We start from the raw sequence: 17,758 nt of genomic DNA, 5'->3' as shown, positions 1-17,758 counted from the left end.
GAAATCTAAACAAAATGCACCTGTGCTCTTGGATGGAATGATCCAGGATGATCACATGTCAATTCTTTTTTTTTTTTTTTTGCTTTTTAAGGCCGCACCCAAGACATATGGAGATCCCCAAGCTAGCGGTCCAATCGGAGCTGCAGCTACCAGCCTGTGCCACAGCCACAGCCACACCGTCCAAGCCAAATCTGTGACCTACACCACAGCTCACAGCAACACTGGATCCTTAACCCAGTGAGTGAGGCCAGGGATCCAACCCACAACCTCATGGATCCTAGTCAGATTCACTTCTGTTGTGCCATGACGGGAACTCCCACATGTCAATTCTATGTTACCCTGAAACCTTTTATACTGTAACTTACTCTAGGTGGGATCGTCTTAAAAAATAAAAAATACACAGAGTGAAAATAGCCTCCTGAAAAAGGAAAACATCAGGTCAGCATCGCCAGGTATTAAAGCTTGCTATGAAACCACAAGAATGCAGTACAAGGACGGAACGTGAGCACGTTGGCAAGGGCACTATGAAGCACCAGAGAAGATAGAGAAGGACGAAGGGTCAGCCTTTGTAAAGAACCACTTCATGCAGACTATGGCATCTGGAATGGACAGGCAACGAGATCCTGCTGAATAGCACTAGGAACTATGGCTAATCACTTGTGATGAATCTACAGGTATGTGGGACTGGGTCACCTTGCTGTACAGTGGAAAACTGACAGAACACTGCAAACCAGCTATAATGGAAAAAATAAAGACAGACATAAGAACCACCTTAGACTGAAATACTCTCCCCCTAAACAAAAAAATACACTTAAAGTCTCTGCACAGCCAAAAAATGGTTTAAGGAAAACTGGCAAATAATAAAGCGAAAAAAATTCACAACTCTTACCCAAAAGGGCGCTTATTTTTTAAAAAGGTACACATAATGAGATTATCATACTAAGTAAAATAAGCCAGACAAGGACAAATATCACAATATATGTGGACAAATATCATATGAAACACAGACACAGGGAGTTCCCATTATGGCTCAGCGGCTTAATAACCCGAATAGCATCCATGAGGATGGAGGTTTGATCCCTGGGCTTGCTCAGTGGGTTAAGGATCTGGCGTTGCTGTGGCTGTGGTGTAGGCCGGCAGCTGTAGCTCCGATTCGACTCCTAGCCTGGGAACTTCCATATGCTGTAGGTGCAGTCCTAAAAAAAACAAAAATAAAATAAAATAAAATACACACACATAAATGAATGTATTTCCAAAACAAAAACAGACTCACACACATAGAAAACAAACTTATGGTCACCAAAGGGGAAGCAGGGTGGCAGGAGGCATGAATTGGGAGTCTCAGATTAGCAGATACTCACTACTATATATAAAACACATAATCAATAAGGGCTGACTGTATACCACAAGGAACTACACTCAATATTTTGTTATAACCTATAAAGGAAAAGATTCCGAAAAAGAGTAGATATTTATAACTGAATCATTAGGCTATATGCCTGAAACTTACAGGATATTACAAACCAACTATACTTCAATTAAAATTTTTTTCAATAAAATTAAATAATGAAAGTAACACCTAAGCAAAAAAAAAAAAAGGTACAGGTGGAAAGACGCTCAACAACCCCCCTCACAAGAAAATGCTAACACAACCTCCCCCAGAGGGTGAGAAGGCCAGGAACAACAGCAGGTACAGCTGTGGGGGCACCATGTCCCTGGGAGGCAGAGTGGCATATGCATTTTTTGCCTCTGGGTGGCAAGAATCTGGGGACGTACTCCCCCAAGGAAAGCAACAAGCACTGAGTCCTGCGCATGGTGAGCTGTCTGAACGGAGCATCTGGAGGGAGGTCACAGCGCAGCACTGCCCCTGCTGCTCTGCAAACTGACCACCTCCCATCGGGAACACACAACACCTGAACGGGAAGGAACATTTCCCAGTATCTCCTATCACCTGGTACCTAATTACATGCGATCGCCTAACCCTCTTTCAAAAGAGGAACTCCTCACATGCACACCCTACTGCTCTGAGGGAACTGGGCACTCTTTCCACAGCTGCTTTGATGGGGGATTAACAGTTACGCCCCACATCCCTTAAATCTGCCCACTCCCTGCCCCAGATCTACCTGAAGAGTATGAAAGGTGATGAGCAAGCAACCTCTGGGGATAGAAACTTTCCTGGGCAGGTGGGGAAAGGGGGCAACAGGGCCAGAGGTGGGGCGATGGCTGTGTTCCTTCCAGCGAGATATTTTCAACTTATTATGAGACACTGACCAGGTCTCTTAAACATCAGCCCTGGGGCCTTTCACTCAAGGCTCTCTCCCTACTCGTGTCTATCCCATCCCCAGAGTTGACCATAAGAGCTGTGTGCAGAAAGAGCTATATAATATGACCAGCCCGACGGTCCTTAAAAAGGCCCGCTTGAGCAGCTGACCCCAGGCTGGTGCCCGAGCTCAGGTTCTAGGAAGGCCCCCGCCACCCAATCTGCTAAGAATTGCTCTTGCGTCGAAAGGCGGATGGGAACAATGAAGAATGAGCCGGACACCAGCTTTCCTTTTGCAGGTCTGGAGTTTGGGGACAAGCCAGACAGAGGGTGCCCATGTAACCAGAGCCCCCCAAAACCCCGGGTGCTAATCTCTAAGGAGCTAACACGACACTTCACACTGTTGTTACATCTCGTTTCAGGGGAATTCCGCGTGTCCTGTCTGACATGCCTGGGAGAGGACGCTGGAAGCATGCACTGCTTTCCTGACACATTGGCAAATCTAGACGGTTCTGCTCAGTCCAGCTCCCAGCTGACGGTTCTAGTGAGAGCAGAAAGCATCTCCAAGTGCCAACTACTCAAAGCTCTGCAAGACAAGTGAAAACAATCAAGTGCTCAATCAGACAAACAATTTCCGTTTGAGTTCAGAATTATCAGTCAAAATGCCATTCTAAGCAAATACAGTATTTTAACATAATCCCAGGCTATCATACTAAATTTTACCTTAAAATGACTGCAGCCATTACTGGCTATCTTTTCCAAGGAAGAAACATTCCTAAGATACAATTTTCTTATAGCCTCAATGCAAGGGAAAAAAAAAAAAGGTAGGGACAAACAATAAAACATTTTTTAAACGCGTAGCAAATCTTCCAGCTGCCCATCAATACACTCCTAGCACAGTCCAAGTGGGGTTGGGCCTTCCAAGAAGATCAGGGTGGACCGCCAACTGAGTACACACATTCCTGCTGTTTGGTCTGTCTTCTAAAGATGAAAATCCACAGAAGAATGAGAGACGAGCAAAAGTGTTTTGGAAGCTGAAATGCAAACAGAGAGCTGACTCAGGTGACCCAAGCCAACAAGAGGGAATCACCTAGAACCAGCCCTCCAGGCCCTAGAATTCTCTCCCCAGAGCCTGGCAACTCACTGGCCTCATGGGCGCCTGCAGAAGCAAGGTGAGGTTCAGATGAGGTGACAGCAAGGTGGGATCTAGGCTGAGCCTCTGGTGCTAGGGCTGCAATTCTGGGGGACACTGGGCCCCACACTTCCTACTGTGGGTGTAAGGACAAGGTCACAGGGTAGATGTCAAGGCCCTTGACCTTTCCCCTCAGATTCTCAGCAGAAGAAAGTTCTTTCCCAGGAAATGTGGAGTCAGAGACACCCCCTAGGGTGCTTTCCAACAGAGCAGCAGCCCAGCCAGCATCCTACAGCAGAGGTTCTCGCCTGGGGTCCTTGGAGCAGCAGCATCACCCAAGAACTTACTGGAAATGCAAATTTGGGGGGCACCAGTCTTACTCAGGAAGAAATTCTGGAATCTGTGTCTTCACCAGATTCCTAGGCCTCAATGCACCTCAAAGCCTTTAAATTGAAATGCCAGCCCCCAGACTTGTGGTCAAGGTTAGCAGCTATTCAAGACAAGCTGACAAGCTAACCCCAGACAACTGTAGGAACCTCCACCATGAGACCAAAACGGCAAACCACCTAGAAAGGGAGGCTGTGCAGAGAGAGAGCTTCATGTCGCTACTATTCTCAGAGAGGAAACACCCACGAAGCGACCGCAGCCACAACAAACACAGAAACTTCAGAGAACAATAAAAATCACTCCCAGAAATTAAATATAGCAGAAATGAAACACTCCACAGGAAGTGTAAAAGACATAGTTGAAGGATCCTCACAGAAAACAGAACCAAAAGACGACGGTGAAAGGAAGAAAAGGAAGAGTTAATGGGAGGAGGGCAGTGTTGGAAGCCCAGCATTTGAGCAACACAGTTCCAGGATGAACCGAGAGGCTGACTAGAAGGCGATTCAGAGCACAAACCCACAGCATGACCCAGGACTGAGGGCAGTGCGTGCAAACTGTCGCATCTCCTGGAACCGTGGCTATAGGGAAGTTCTCGTAGGCCTCCAGAAGAGGGTGAACAAAGGGGCAGAGGTCGCAAGACTGGATTTCAAGCGCTATCTCCTAGATGTGCCAACACACACCCTTTCCCTCTTAAGCCACCAGGGGCCGCCCACACCCCGAGACAAGGGAGACGGGGGAGCCAGGGAAACCCACCCCACAAGAGATGGGGGAGGCTGTCCCCACGATGACAGCTGCACAAGAGGCAGAGCCTGGAATGGTTCCAGAAGAGGTGCTGCTGAACACCCAGACACCTGCTGCCTTCAGAGGGGTTGTGAGCAGCTAGCCAAGAGCTGGAGGGGTGACTCATGTCCGGTCCAGTGCCTGCCATGGGACCGTGGAGCAGATACCATCAGTGCACAACCCAGCGGGCAGGTCCCCTGAGTCCACAGGCCATGTGTGTGGCAACCAGAGGGTGTGCACTGCCGGGGCCCACAGGCTGGGGATGACACAGTGCCCTCACCTTTCGACTGTATCTTCTCACAGTTGGGAGAGATGATGATGCATTTCAACTTTCTGAGCTTCAGATGTTTAAGGACTTCCCTCAGCCCCAACACAAGTCGGCGTTTGGTCTTAGCCTTGACGGGATCTTTCTGGTACATACGGTCTTGGAAACGAACCAGCTCTTTCAGCAGGTCTGTGACACAAGCGTCAACTTCTTTACTGAGCATCTGGCTGCAGTAACTGAAAGAAACATCAGACAGTCAACCTCCCACTGGCTGTGACACTCTAGTGCGCCGCTCCCAGCACACCTCAGGTAAGATGCGGCACCCGACCCCTCACAAGAAATCACACTTTGGCTAGTAACTCTAGTCAAAAAGATGGAATTCTTGACTGATAGATATGAATGGAGGCATCCTTCCCAGCCCCCAACTACAAGGTACAAGGACCTCCAGCTGCTCGCTGGCCCTGTATGCCAGGGAGGCCTCCCACCCTCTGAGCACCCCCCCACCACCAAGGGAACAATCACCTGGAGGGTCCACCCTGAAAGAAAGGGAGGGAACGAGGCGAAGCACCCTAAGAAACTGTGTAGAGAAATTAAACCACGAGAGGGAACCCAGATGCCAGGGGCTGTCACCTCACTACCCATTCCCCCCAACCCTTGGATTTAAGGGCACCTCTGGCATCACGGCACCAAGACAGAGACCTGGCCGGAGTGGACTAGGCAGTCCTGGCATGTGTCAGGACCAGGCCCTGGCAGCCTTCCAACGGGAGGGTGCACACACCGGGCCAGCCTCACAGCTTTTCTGCATGGAGCACATCAGGCAGAGCAAGCATGGCGCCCCGGTCCCCCAGGGCGGACACAGCTCCCAGGCCCACTCACTCCCTGAATCGCCGGCTGTGGATCTTGGGGCAGGCCTCCGCCTCCTTCTGGAGCTCAGCTCCCAGCCGCTCTTCTGACTTGTTCTCCACAGAAGCACAGGACACAGACTCTTCCGTCTCCCCTGGAGTTTCAGAGGAAGAAGTCACAGCCTGCCACCTGTGGGGCTCGAGGCAGGGAATGCTCGACAGCGCCTCTGTGGGCAGTCACCAGAGCAGCCAGACTCAGCAACATACCCGCCACATCCAGACAAGGCCACTGAGCTCACAGCGGGCTGACAGCCAGGTCTGGGGGAAACAAGACTCTGCACCGCCTGGAGGTGCCGCCCCACCCCTGATCTAGTTACATACTTATTTTTATTGTGGCAAATATTCACAAAATTTACCATTTTAAAATTGTGGTTCAATAGCCAAATCTCTTTTTTTAATTTTGAAATTTAAACTGAAGTTCCTATCAGTAAGTTTTTTTTGTTTTTTGGCTGCACCCACAGCATGAGGAAGTTCCCAGGCCAGGGATCAAACCTGTGCCACCGATGTAACCAGAGCTGCAGCAGTGACAGTGCCGGATCCTTAACCTACTGAGCCATGAAGGACCATCCATATGAGTAAGTTTTAAAAGCAATTTTTAGTTCTGAATTTTTGGCACTTAAATGCTTGAAACCATTCCTTTATCAAATAACCCTTAAAAAAGAGCTGAACATCTCAACTGGGAGAGCCACAACAGGTGTGTCCAAACACATCAGATAGGATTCAGTAATAGCTCACAACACCTCAATGGATACTTCTAGACTTCCAAGATATAAGTGCAATAAGGTCACCAGGAGTTCACCAGCCAGGAAAGACAATGTCCCATGACTGGCCTGTCCCCTACCCATGGGAGTTGCTCATAAAACCCCTGTAAGCCTGTGTGGCAGGAGCCACTGGGGCTGGATGGGAGTAGACCCAAGCCCAAGATCCAGCAGGAGGAAACACCAGCAGGAGGGGTGCACCCATCCCCCTGCCACACCCCACATTGCCACAGCACCCATGCTTCTAATGATCCGAAAGTGGAAACTCTTAGAACACCCACATGCCACCTGGCACATTCATATACCCAGATGCTATGCAGCAGTGACAATCAGGGACTACCTCTACAGGCCACAGACATACTTCTGGCCAGAGGAGCACACGTTGCGAGATTCTACTGGATCAAAGCCCAAAGGCTTATGGGGGGGCTGCAGACAGGGTAAGGCCTTGGGCCAGGACCACAGGGACTGTGGGGCTGTTCTGCTTCTGAACTAGGTGAAAACTTCTCAGCTATATGGTTACGACGTACACACTGTTCTGAATGTATAATTCAGTAAAGAGCTTACTTAACCCGTAATTTTTTTTAATGACACCAGGTGGTGCACACTTGTAGGCAAGCAGCCTTGCAGTTAATGGTGTTACTTCTCAGGCCACTTCGAACTCTGAGGACCAGTCACTGCACACAGATCAATTTCAGGGTCTCAGCCCTCTGTCCCTCACACACCCCAGAGCAGAGGCACTGGGGCCCCACCAGCCCATGGGAATGTCCTCGCACAGTCGAGATGGACATCTGAAAACTTCCGTGTCCTGGAGGCCCAGTGCCCGTTTGCTCTCACCACACAGGGGCCAGGGCTAGGCAAAGCCCGGAGAGCTGCCTGTGCACACGGCTGCCCCTGCTCAAGATTCTTTAAGAAGCAAACCAACAGAACTTTGGTACCTGAGGGGTCAAGCTGCTCGAGGGCCTGGTCGTCTCCACCCCTCTCTCCATCTTGCAAATCATCACCGGCAAGAGCTGGGCTCACAGCATTTTCTTGAAGACGCTGCTGCTTTCTCTCCTGCCGTTCTTTCAAAATTATCTTTAAGATTAAATAAATGATTAAAATACCTAAACACGTGTACCTAAGCACAAGCACTTCTGCCAAATGAGCCACCCAAGTTCAGCTTGCTGGCAATGTGCCTGTTTGTGCCCTTGTTCCCTAATCCTCCCTCAGGCCTGGGGGCAGCAGGTCCCCCGCAGGCACAGCACAGGGCATGTGAGAGCCAGGCTCTGATGCAACCGTGCAGCTCAGCTGTTATCTGGCCCCGGGTGAGACACGCCTTCCTCCCCCTGAGACTTACCACACCCCCACTGGCTGCTCTGAGAATTAATCAAAGAACACGTGCCAGGAAGTGTCCAATATTTACCAAACGTGAACATCAGTCAGATCGTCTCAGGTAAGACGACGGCAGAAAATGTGAATGTGAACATACCGCCCCTATTTCTGGTCTTCTGTCCATGTCACTCCAAAGTAAATAAATAAATCAGGCCTCCCCTCCAGCAGCCAAGGCGCCCTGCTTCACGCACTCCAGCACATCACGTAGGGAGATCGAGGCATCATTTTTCAGAGAACCGTGCACACATCTTGATACAGCACGTTCCAATAAGAGTAAACATGAGACTCTAAAAACCTGGAGTTGTCGTTGTGGCTCAGGGGGTTAAGAACCCAACTAGTATCCAAGAGGATGTGGGTTCAAGCCCTGGCCTTGCTCAGTGGGTTAAGGATCCAGTGTCACCGTAAGCTGCAGCATGGGTTGCAGATGCGGCTCGAGATGATCTGGCGATGCTGTGGCTGTGGCATGGGCCTGGAGCTACAGCTCCAATTAAACCCCCAGCCTGGAAACCTTCCATATGCTGCAGGCACAGCCCCCAAAAGAAAAAAAAAAAAAAAGAAATCTAAAAACCCTAAGAGTTGACAGGAGTAACACAGATACAGGAGAAGCTGTAGATTTTCTGAACCCAATTTCAAACAAAAACCACTACACACCTTCTTCAATGAGGTTGGCTTCTTGGCCTTGGGGACCTCCCTCTGCTTTCCCTTCTTCATCAGGGGGGCGCTGGAGTCTAAGGGGTTGTGCGGGGTCTTCACCTGGCCAAAGCGGTGTCCCTTCTTCCCTGACACGGAGTCTTTGGAGAGGACAGGTACAGCCCCGACTGCAACACAGGAGGGACACGTGGCTCAGGCCGCTGCTACCACCTGCCTGGCCCCAGCAGTCAGGCTTGCTGCAGATCTGTCTCAGGGGCTCCTATGCCGCGTCCCCATCCCCACAACCTTACACAGCCTCATCAAACTGTCCCTTAAAGGTTCTTCTAATTGGTAATAGTTCTCAATGAAATTTAGTACCTTGTGATAAAGATCAAAAAAATATCAATTAATTTGGGAAGAAACATTTTCCTATCCCTGGTAATCAAATCTCCTATCTTTCTCAGTAGTCTGATGAGGTGTGGATCTCATTCTTTAAGAATTTTTCCAGGAGTCCCTGTTGCGGCACACCAGAAAAGAGTTTGACTGGTATCCATGAGGATGTGGGTTCAATCCCTGGCCTTGCTCAGTGGGTCAGGGAATCGTGTTGCCGTGAGCTGTGGTGTAAGTCGCAGGTGCAGCCCAGATCCTGAGTTACTGTGGCTGTGGTGTAGGTCTGCGGCTGTAGCTTCAATTCGACCCTTAGCCAGGGAACATCTAAATGCCGTGGGTGCAGCCCTAAAAAGCAAAAAAAAAAAAAAAAAAGAATTTTTCCAACCGTACAATTGTTTTCTTAGGTCAGTCTTCCAAGGCAATAGAAAAAAAAAAAAAAGAAACCAATGGGACCTAATCAAACTTAAAGCTTTTGCACAGCAAAGGAAACCAAAAAAAAAAAAAAAGAGAGAGAGAGACAGGAGTCCCCGTCATGGCTCAGTGGTTAACGAACCCAGCTAGTATCCATAAGGATGAGGGTTCAATCCCTGACCTTGCTCAGTAGGTTAAGATCTGGCATTGTCATGGGCTGTGCTATAGGTCGAAGGCGCAGCTCAGATCCCAAGTTGCTGTGGCTGTGATGTAGGCTGGCAGCTATAGTTCCAATTCAATTGGTAGCCTGGGAACCTCCATATGCTGAGAGTGCGGCCCTACAAAGACAAAAAAAAAAAAAAGACTACCTATGCAATGGGAGAAAATAGCTGCAAACAATGTAACCAACAAGGGCTTAATCTCCAAAATATACAGCCAACTCATACAAGTCAACAGCAAAAAAAACAAACAACCCAACTGAAAAATGGACAAAAGACCTGAACAGACGTACTCCAAAGACAACATAGAGATGGTCAGCAGCCGCATGAAAAATGCTCAACAGCAGATTATTAGAGAGATGCAAATCAAAACTACTGAGGTACCACCTCACACCAGTCGGAATGGCCATCATCAGTAAGTCTACAAATAACAAATGCTGGAGAGGGTGTGAAGAAAAGGGGACCCTCCTTCACCATTGGTGGAAAGGTAAACTGGTACAACCACTACAGAAAACAGTATGAAGGTTCCTCAGAAAACTAAACACAAATTACCATATGACCCAGCAATCCCCCCCCCCTACCCGGGCATATATCCAGACAAAACTTTTATTCAAAAAGATACATGCACCCCTATGTTCACTGCAGCACTATTCACAATAACCAAGACATGGAAATAACCTGAATGTCCATCAAAAGGTGAATGGATTAAGAAGATGTGGTACATATACACCATGGAATACTACTCAGCCATAAAAAAACCCCACAAAATAGTGCCATCTGCAGCAACACAGATGGAACTAGAGACTCTCATACTAAGTGAAGTAAGTCAGAAAGAGAAAGACAAATACCACATGATATCACTTATATATGGAATCTAATACATGGCACAAGTAAGCCTATCTTCAGAGAAGAAACAAACTCATGGGCTTGGGGAACAGACTTGTGGTTGCCAAGGGGGAGGGAGAGGGAGTGGGACAGACTTGGACTTTGGGGTTAGCATATATGATCTATTGCATTTGGAGTGGATGAGCAAGGAGATCCTGCTGTATAGCACAGCAAACTATATCGTCACTTGTGATGGAACATGATGGAAGATAATAAGAGAAAAAGAATGCATATACATGTATACCTGGGTCACTTTGCTGTTCAGCAAAAATTGATACAACAGTGTAAATCAACCATAATAAAAAAAAATTAACTAATAAAGCCTATTCAATCATACTGTTTCCCTGTCACCCCCCAGCCCAAAAAATAACTTTTCCAGGTAGCTTGTGCTTAAGATACCTCTTTTCAGTAGTCTCACTACTGTCTTCAGCTGATACTGCCTTTGCAGAAGTCGGCCACTGGTTTCTCTATGCATACCTCCTACCTCACTATCTTATAAGGCCCTTAAAAGAGACTAGTTATAGCTCAAGTTGATTCTCTTGAATTTTACAGACATAAACATACTTTCCTAAATTCCCACATGTACATGCCCTACCCAGAGTAAATACATGATCACAATCACTACTCAATATGCTTCCACTGCCTACTGTGGTTCTGCTCTACTTCCCTCCTTATTCCTGTTTCAAGATTTCTCTGGAAAGGCCAATAACTGCAGGCCTTTAGCAAAGAGATGATGAGCTGAGGAAAGCAACTTAAAGGAAAGACTATCTAAGGGGGCAGTGATCTCAGGCTTTCATAAGAATTACACATGTGGAGCTCAGTGGTAACAAGCTGGGTTGGTCCGTGAGGACCCAGGTTTGATCCCTGGCCTCCATCAGTGGGTTAAGGATCCAGCACTGCCATGAGCTGTGGTGTAAGTCGTAGACACAGCTCAGATCCTGCGTTGCTGTGGCTGTGGTACAGGCCAGCAGCTACAGCTCTGATTGGACCCCCTAACCTGGGAACTTCCATATGCTGCAGGTGCGGCCCTAAAAAAGAAAAACAAAGAAAAGAAATGCAAATATAGACTGGATACAAGATGCTACCAAGAAATAATCATTACTATTATTAGATGGGAGGATGACAGAGTGGTTCCATTAAAAATAAAGTCACTATCAGAGATACAATGTCTTTTTTTTTTTTGTCTTTTTGCCTTTTCTAAAGTCGCTTCTGCGGCATATGGCGATTCCCAGGCTAGGGGTTGAATTGGAGCTGTAGCCACCGGCCTACACCGGAGCCACAGCAACTCGGGATCTGAGGCTCGTCTGCAACCTACACCACAGCTCACGGCAACACTGGATCCTTAACCCACTGAGAAAGGCCAGGGATCAAACCTGCAACCTCATGGTTCCTAGTCGGATTCGTTAACCACTGAGCCACGACGGGAACTCCCCTATGATGTCTTTTTTAAAATAAACGTTTCTTTTTTTTTTCCTTGCATCACAGCAGTGACAACACTGGGTCCTTAACCACTAGGTCACCAGGGAACTCCCTAGTTGAAATATTTACAGGTTAAATGACATGATGCTTTAAAATACTTCAAGAACAAATACTACAAGTTGCTTTTAAATACTTCTGGAAAAAGAGATACACATGCAACAAAATTGGCAAAATCCTGATAATATGGAGCTGGGTAACCCAATGGGCACATGGTAGCAGTGTGCATTCTCATTTATGTTTTAAATTTTCTACCATAAAAAGTGAAAAACAAAGACAAAACAAAAACTCCCATCATGTTCTTCCTAAAAACCACCTACTCCCTGATCTTATACAAAGTGGTTCTAGCACACCACCTCTGAGGTGGTCCTGGAACCTGCACTTCAGCTCACTCCCAGGCAGTGCCACTGCTGGTGGTCCTGGGAATAGTGTGTGAAAAAGAAACATTGCGTTCAGGGGCACACTGTCAACTAGTGCCTCAACCACTGTACTTTGGCTAAATTAACTGCATCCAGACACTTTTAAGTTTATACTCTGGGCTTTTACTAAAAGTCACCGTAAAACTTGTTAAAACTTAACTCTACTATGAGAAGGCTATTTAGGAAACTGCTAACCACATCATTTGGTGGCCCCTATAAAATGATCCATAGGAGAAACAGCATTTTTCAGCTTCCAAGAAATCCTACCTCCACCCCCAGCAAAGTGGCTAAAATTAAGACCACATCAAATGTTGATGAAGATGCTGAACCACAAGAACTTCCATGCACTACTGGTGAGTGTAATATAGGACACAGTTTGGAAAACAGTCTGGCAAGTTTACAAACTAAATATATACCTACCATGTGGCCCGGTAACTCCACTTTCCCAAGAGAATTAAAAACTGATACTTATTTACTCGTACATGAAGATTCATAGAGGTATTATCCACAACAGCCAAAAGGTGGAAACGACCTAAGTGTCCATCACTAGATAAACAAACTGTGGTCAACAAATTATGATTTAGCCGTAAAAACTAGCCGAACACTGACACACGACCAGGGATAACGATCAAAGACCTTATGCTAAGTGAAAGCAGGCCGACACAAAAGGTCACAAATTATGATTCCATTTACATAAGATGTCAGAGAACAGGCAAATTCAGAAGTTCCCTGGTGGCCTAGCAATCAAGGATCCAGCATGGTCACTACTGTGACAGGAACTCCGGTATGCTCTGGGGCGCAAGCAAAAAAAAAAGGAGTTCTCACCATGACATAGCGAAAATGAATCCAACTAAGAACCATGAGCTTTCGGGTTGGATCCCTGGCCTCACTCAGTGGGTTAAGGATCTGGCGTTTTCGTGAGCTGTGGTGCAGTTCGCAGATGTGGCTTGGAGCTGTGCTGTAGGCTGGAAACTGTAGCTCCAATCAGACCCCTAGACTGGGAACCTCCATATGCTTGAGGGTGCAGCCCTAAAAAGACCAAAAAAAAGACAAAAGAAGAAAAAAAAATCTTTCAAAAGGGAGTTTCCGTCGTGGCACAGCGGAAATGAATCTGACTAGGAGACATGAGGTTGCAGGTTTGATCCCTGGCCTCGCTCAGTGGGTTAAGGATCCAGCGTTGCCGTGAGCTGTGGTATAGGTCGCAGATGTGGCTTGGATCTGGTGTTACTGTGGCTGTAATGTAGGCTGGCAACTGTAGCTCTGATTAGACCCCTAGCCTGGGAACCTCCATATGCCTCAGGTGTGGCCCTTAAAAAAAGGGACAAGAGACCCAAAAAAGAAAAAAAAGGCAATTCCATAGGTAGTTGCCAGGGGCTAGGGAACGGGTGAACATGGGGAGCTTAATAGGTAGGAGTTTCCTTTTGAGGTGACAGAAATGTCAGGAACTAGACGTGATGGTTACACAACACTGCAGATGTATTAAATACCACTAAATTTGACAGGGTATTTGCAAAATCATTAACTTTGTTACATGAATTTCACCTTAATACGGAACAAAAAGGAACTACTAACACACAACATGAGTAAATCACAAAAATACTGTGTTAAGTGAAAGAGGCCTTACACAAAGGAGCATGTACTAAGATTCCACTAAATGAAATTCCAGAATAGGAATAACTAGTTGAGGTAGAAAAAAATCAGAACTATGGTCTCCTTTGGGAAGCAACAGAGACTGACTAGGGTGAGAAAGGGCTGAGGAAAATGTCAAGGGTGCTAATGAGGTTACACAGTTACATATTTGCCAAAATTCTTCAAATGGTGCACTTCAGATCTGTGCATGTCATCAAATGCATGTTTGACCTCCAAAGGAAAAGAAGAACCCTAAATAAATACTGAACTCTAGTTAGTGAGATGCATGCTATAATACAACACTTGGGGGTAAAATATACTGATGTCTGCAACTTACTTTAAAAAAAACAAACCCCAAACAAAAAAACAAACCAAAAAACAAAACATACTGATGGACAGATAGATCAGGGTCATCAAGCTTCCTTAAAGGGCCAGAGAATGAATATTTTAGGCTAATGAGATAGGCCTAATTGCAATACTCAACTGCCATTATAGCTCAAAAGCAGCCACGATAATACTTAAATGAATGTTAGCAGTGTTATAATTAAACTTCACCAGTGGCCGAAAGGCCATAGTTTGATGACTGAAAAAAATTTAGGGAGCAATCTACATGGGGAGTATAAGAGTATTAACTGAATGATTTCATTCAGCTTTTCCCCTCCCCTGCAAAGGACTTTTTTTTTTTTTTTTTGGTCTTTTTTGCCATTTCTTGGGCCGCTCCCGCAGCATATGGAGGTTCCCAGGCTAGGGGCTGAATCAGAGCTGTAGCCGCCAGCCTATGCCAGAGCCACAGCAACTTGGGGATCCAAGCCGTATCTACGACCCACACCACAGTTCAAGGCAATGCCGATTCCTTAATCCATTGAGCAAGGCCAGGGATTGAACCCACAACCTCATGGTCTCTAGTCAGATTTGTTAACCACTGAGCCATGACGGGAACTCCAGGACTTTAATTTTAAATTTAAAAATATATTAAATATAAATTTTAAAAAATTATGTTGATCCTTTCTGGGATTAATGCCATGATAAAGTCACTACGAGTTGGAGATGCAGACTGAGGTATTTATAGGTAAAATGACATGATGCCCACAAATTGCTTTAAAACACTTCAGAGAATCAAGCTTGGATACCTATTTTTATTTTTAAAATAAACTGCCACAGAAGAAGGACACACATTTAAAAGAGTGTGGTGGCAAAGGCGCATTATTTTCCTGTGACATACTGCCAAATTTCACCGTGTTTCACAGGCGAGAGCAACCGCATCAGTATGGAGCCAACGCTGCCATCAGCTGTGTCTCCAAGGTCAGGCATGCAGTTCTCTTCTATCAGAGGTGGCTTTGTCATCTGTACAGGGCACTTACGCATCATAAGACCATATCAAACGCAAAACCCAGACTTTAATAAGATCTAGTGATTAAAATCATCATAAATTTAAAAATTTTTTTTTAATTTTTGTGGTAAAATACACATAACATAAAATCTACCATTTTACCTATCTTTAACTGCGCAATTCTGTGGCGTGAATTACATTCACAATGTTGTGCAACCATTACCACTACCCATTTCCAAAACTTTTTCACACCTCAAAATGAAAATCTGTCCCCAGTAAACAGTAACGCCCCATTCTCCACTCCCCTCAACCCCTGGTAACCTCTAATCTACGTTCCTTCCTTCCCCTTGTTTTTTTCTTTTTTTTGCTTTCAAAGGCTGCACCTTCTACATATGGAAGTTCCCAGGCTAGGAGTGGAATTGGAGCTACAGCTGCCGGCCTACACCACAGCCACAGCAACACAGGATCCGAGCTGCATCTACGACCTACACCACAGCTCACAGCAATGCCAGATCCTTAACCCACTGAGTGAGGCCAGGTATCAAACTGACATTCGCATGGATCCTAGTTGGCTTCATTAACCCCTGAGCCATGAAGGGAACGCCTTTCCTTTCCTTCCCTTTTAAGGCTGAGTATTCCATTTTATGTATATACTACCTTCTGTTTACTGATTCATCTACTGGTATACATCTGGGGCACTTCCACCTTTGGGTTATTACAAATAATGCTGCTATGAATACTAGCGTACAAGCGCCTCTATTTTTAAATTATTTTGGATACATACACAAGAGTGTAATTGCGGGGTCATATGGCAACTCTCTCTTTTAGCATTCCGAAGAACCACAAGACTGTTTTCCAAAGTAACTGATCATTTAACATTTCCATCAGCAGTGTACAAGGGTTCTAATTTCTCCAAATCCTCACCAACACTTGCTACTTTCCGTTTCTGATTACAGCTACCATAGCAGGTTTGATGAACTACCTCAGTGGGGTTTTGACTTGCATTTCTCTAATGACTAATGATGCTGAGCATCTTTTCACGTGTTATTGGCCATAAGTATATCTTCTTACGGAGAAATGTCTTTTCAAGAGCTCTGCTCATCTTTTAATGAGTGTTATTGAGTTGTATGAGTTTTCATATAGTCAGACATTAACCCCTTAAATATGATTTTCAAATATTCTCGACAATACTATTTTCACTTTCTTTATAACGTCTTTGGAACACACATGTTTCTCATTTTGATGAAGTTTTTTTTTTTTTTTTGCTTTAGATGTCTGTGCTTTTGGTGTCCTGGCTAAAAATTTATTATCTAATCCAAGGTCATAAAGATTTACCTCTGCTTTCTTCTAAGAGTTTTAAGGCTTAGCTCTTATATTTAAGTTGTCGATCCATTTTGAGTTAATTTTTGTACATGGTGTGAGGTAGGGGGTCCAACTTCATTCCTTAGCAAGGGAAATCCATTGTTCCAGTACCATTTTTTAAGAGACTGTCCTTTTAATAAATTCAATACCCTTGTCAAATATTCACTGGCCACAGATACATGTTTATTTCTGAATTCTCAATTGTATTCCACTGGTCTATATCCATCCTTATTCCAGCACCTTATTGTTTTGATTATATATGAGTAACTTTTTTTGTCTTTTTAAGGCTGCACCTGCAGCATATGGAGGTTCCCAGGCTAAGGGTCTAATCAGAGCTGTTGCCGCCGGCCTACGCCACAGCCAAAGCAACACCAGATCCGAGCCATGTCTGTGACCCACACCACAGCTCACGGCAATGCCGGATCCTTAACCCACTGAGCGAGGCCAGGGATCGAACCCACAACCTTATGGTTCCTAGTCAGATTTGTTTCTGCCGTGCCACAACGGGAACTCCTATATGAGTAACTTTTGATTATAAGAGAAAACAAGCACAAAATAGTCTACTGAAAGACTCTCAATCATTTGTCTGATATGCAAAGACTCTTTTACCTGAGAACACCACTGGTTTGGAGGACTGCTTTGCATTTGGAGAGTGCTGCTTCTTTTCCAGCGCAGTCAGCATCCCCCCCAAATCCAACTGTACTGGAATCTGGCTCTTCTTTCCACTACTTTTAAAATTATTCTAAAAAGTTCAAGAATCAGAAGTTCATTTATAATGTTATGTTTTACAAACTGTGCCTTTCATTTTGTGACAAAGTCACATAATTAAAGAATAGAACATATTCAGAGACTATAACAATCTTAAAATTAAAAAAAATTAAAGGCCCAATCAATTCCAAATGATCTTCCATTACCACCATGGTTACCTCTTCCCTCTTCTTTCATGACACTGGTTTAATTAAACCACTTACGCTTCTGTCGACATCTCCATTATGAATTACAGTGAACATCTACAGATATGGAACCAAAACTTGTATAGTTTTTGGCTACAAAAGTTTGTGTGTAAGGCTAAGTGGTTGGTATTACTGCCTCAGCACCACTCACTCTCCAACTGCCAAGTGAGCCAACCAACTGCCAAGAAATCATGGGGACA

At 45.6% G+C, this 17,758-nt stretch overlaps 1 protein-coding gene across 18 annotated transcripts in view; it reads right to left on the bottom strand.

The window, feature by feature from the left end:
* SECISBP2 (SECIS binding protein 2) overlaps positions 1-17,758 on the bottom strand; it is a 43,154-nt gene that overhangs the window by 2,821 nt on the left and 22,575 nt on the right. For 9 of the 18 annotated variants that reach the window (XM_047759589.1, XM_047759588.1, XM_047759590.1 and 6 more), the window contains 6 exons: positions 17,215-17,347; positions 8,507-8,673; positions 7,420-7,558; positions 5,701-5,821; positions 4,840-5,060; positions 4,533-4,700 (listed from right to left, as the gene is read on the bottom strand). In XM_047759589.1, the coding sequence (XP_047615545.1) occupies positions 4,533-4,700; positions 4,840-5,060; positions 5,701-5,821; positions 7,420-7,558; positions 8,507-8,673; positions 17,215-17,347 (949 nt within the window). Of the gene's footprint in view, positions 1-2,711; positions 2,847-2,983; positions 3,295-4,532; positions 4,701-4,839; positions 5,061-5,700; positions 5,822-7,419; positions 7,559-8,506; positions 8,674-17,214; positions 17,348-17,758 lie in introns of those variants that run through there. The other 9 variants (XM_047759594.1, XM_047759599.1, XM_047759601.1 and 6 more) reach the window with 4 other exon arrangements.

Source organism: Phacochoerus africanus, chromosome 15 (genome assembly GCF_016906955.1).
Source record: "Phacochoerus africanus isolate WHEZ1 chromosome 15, ROS_Pafr_v1, whole genome shotgun sequence".
Lineage (NCBI taxonomy): Eukaryota > Metazoa > Chordata > Mammalia > Artiodactyla > Suidae > Phacochoerus > Phacochoerus africanus.
This window is presented reverse-complemented; position numbering and strand designations above follow the sequence as displayed.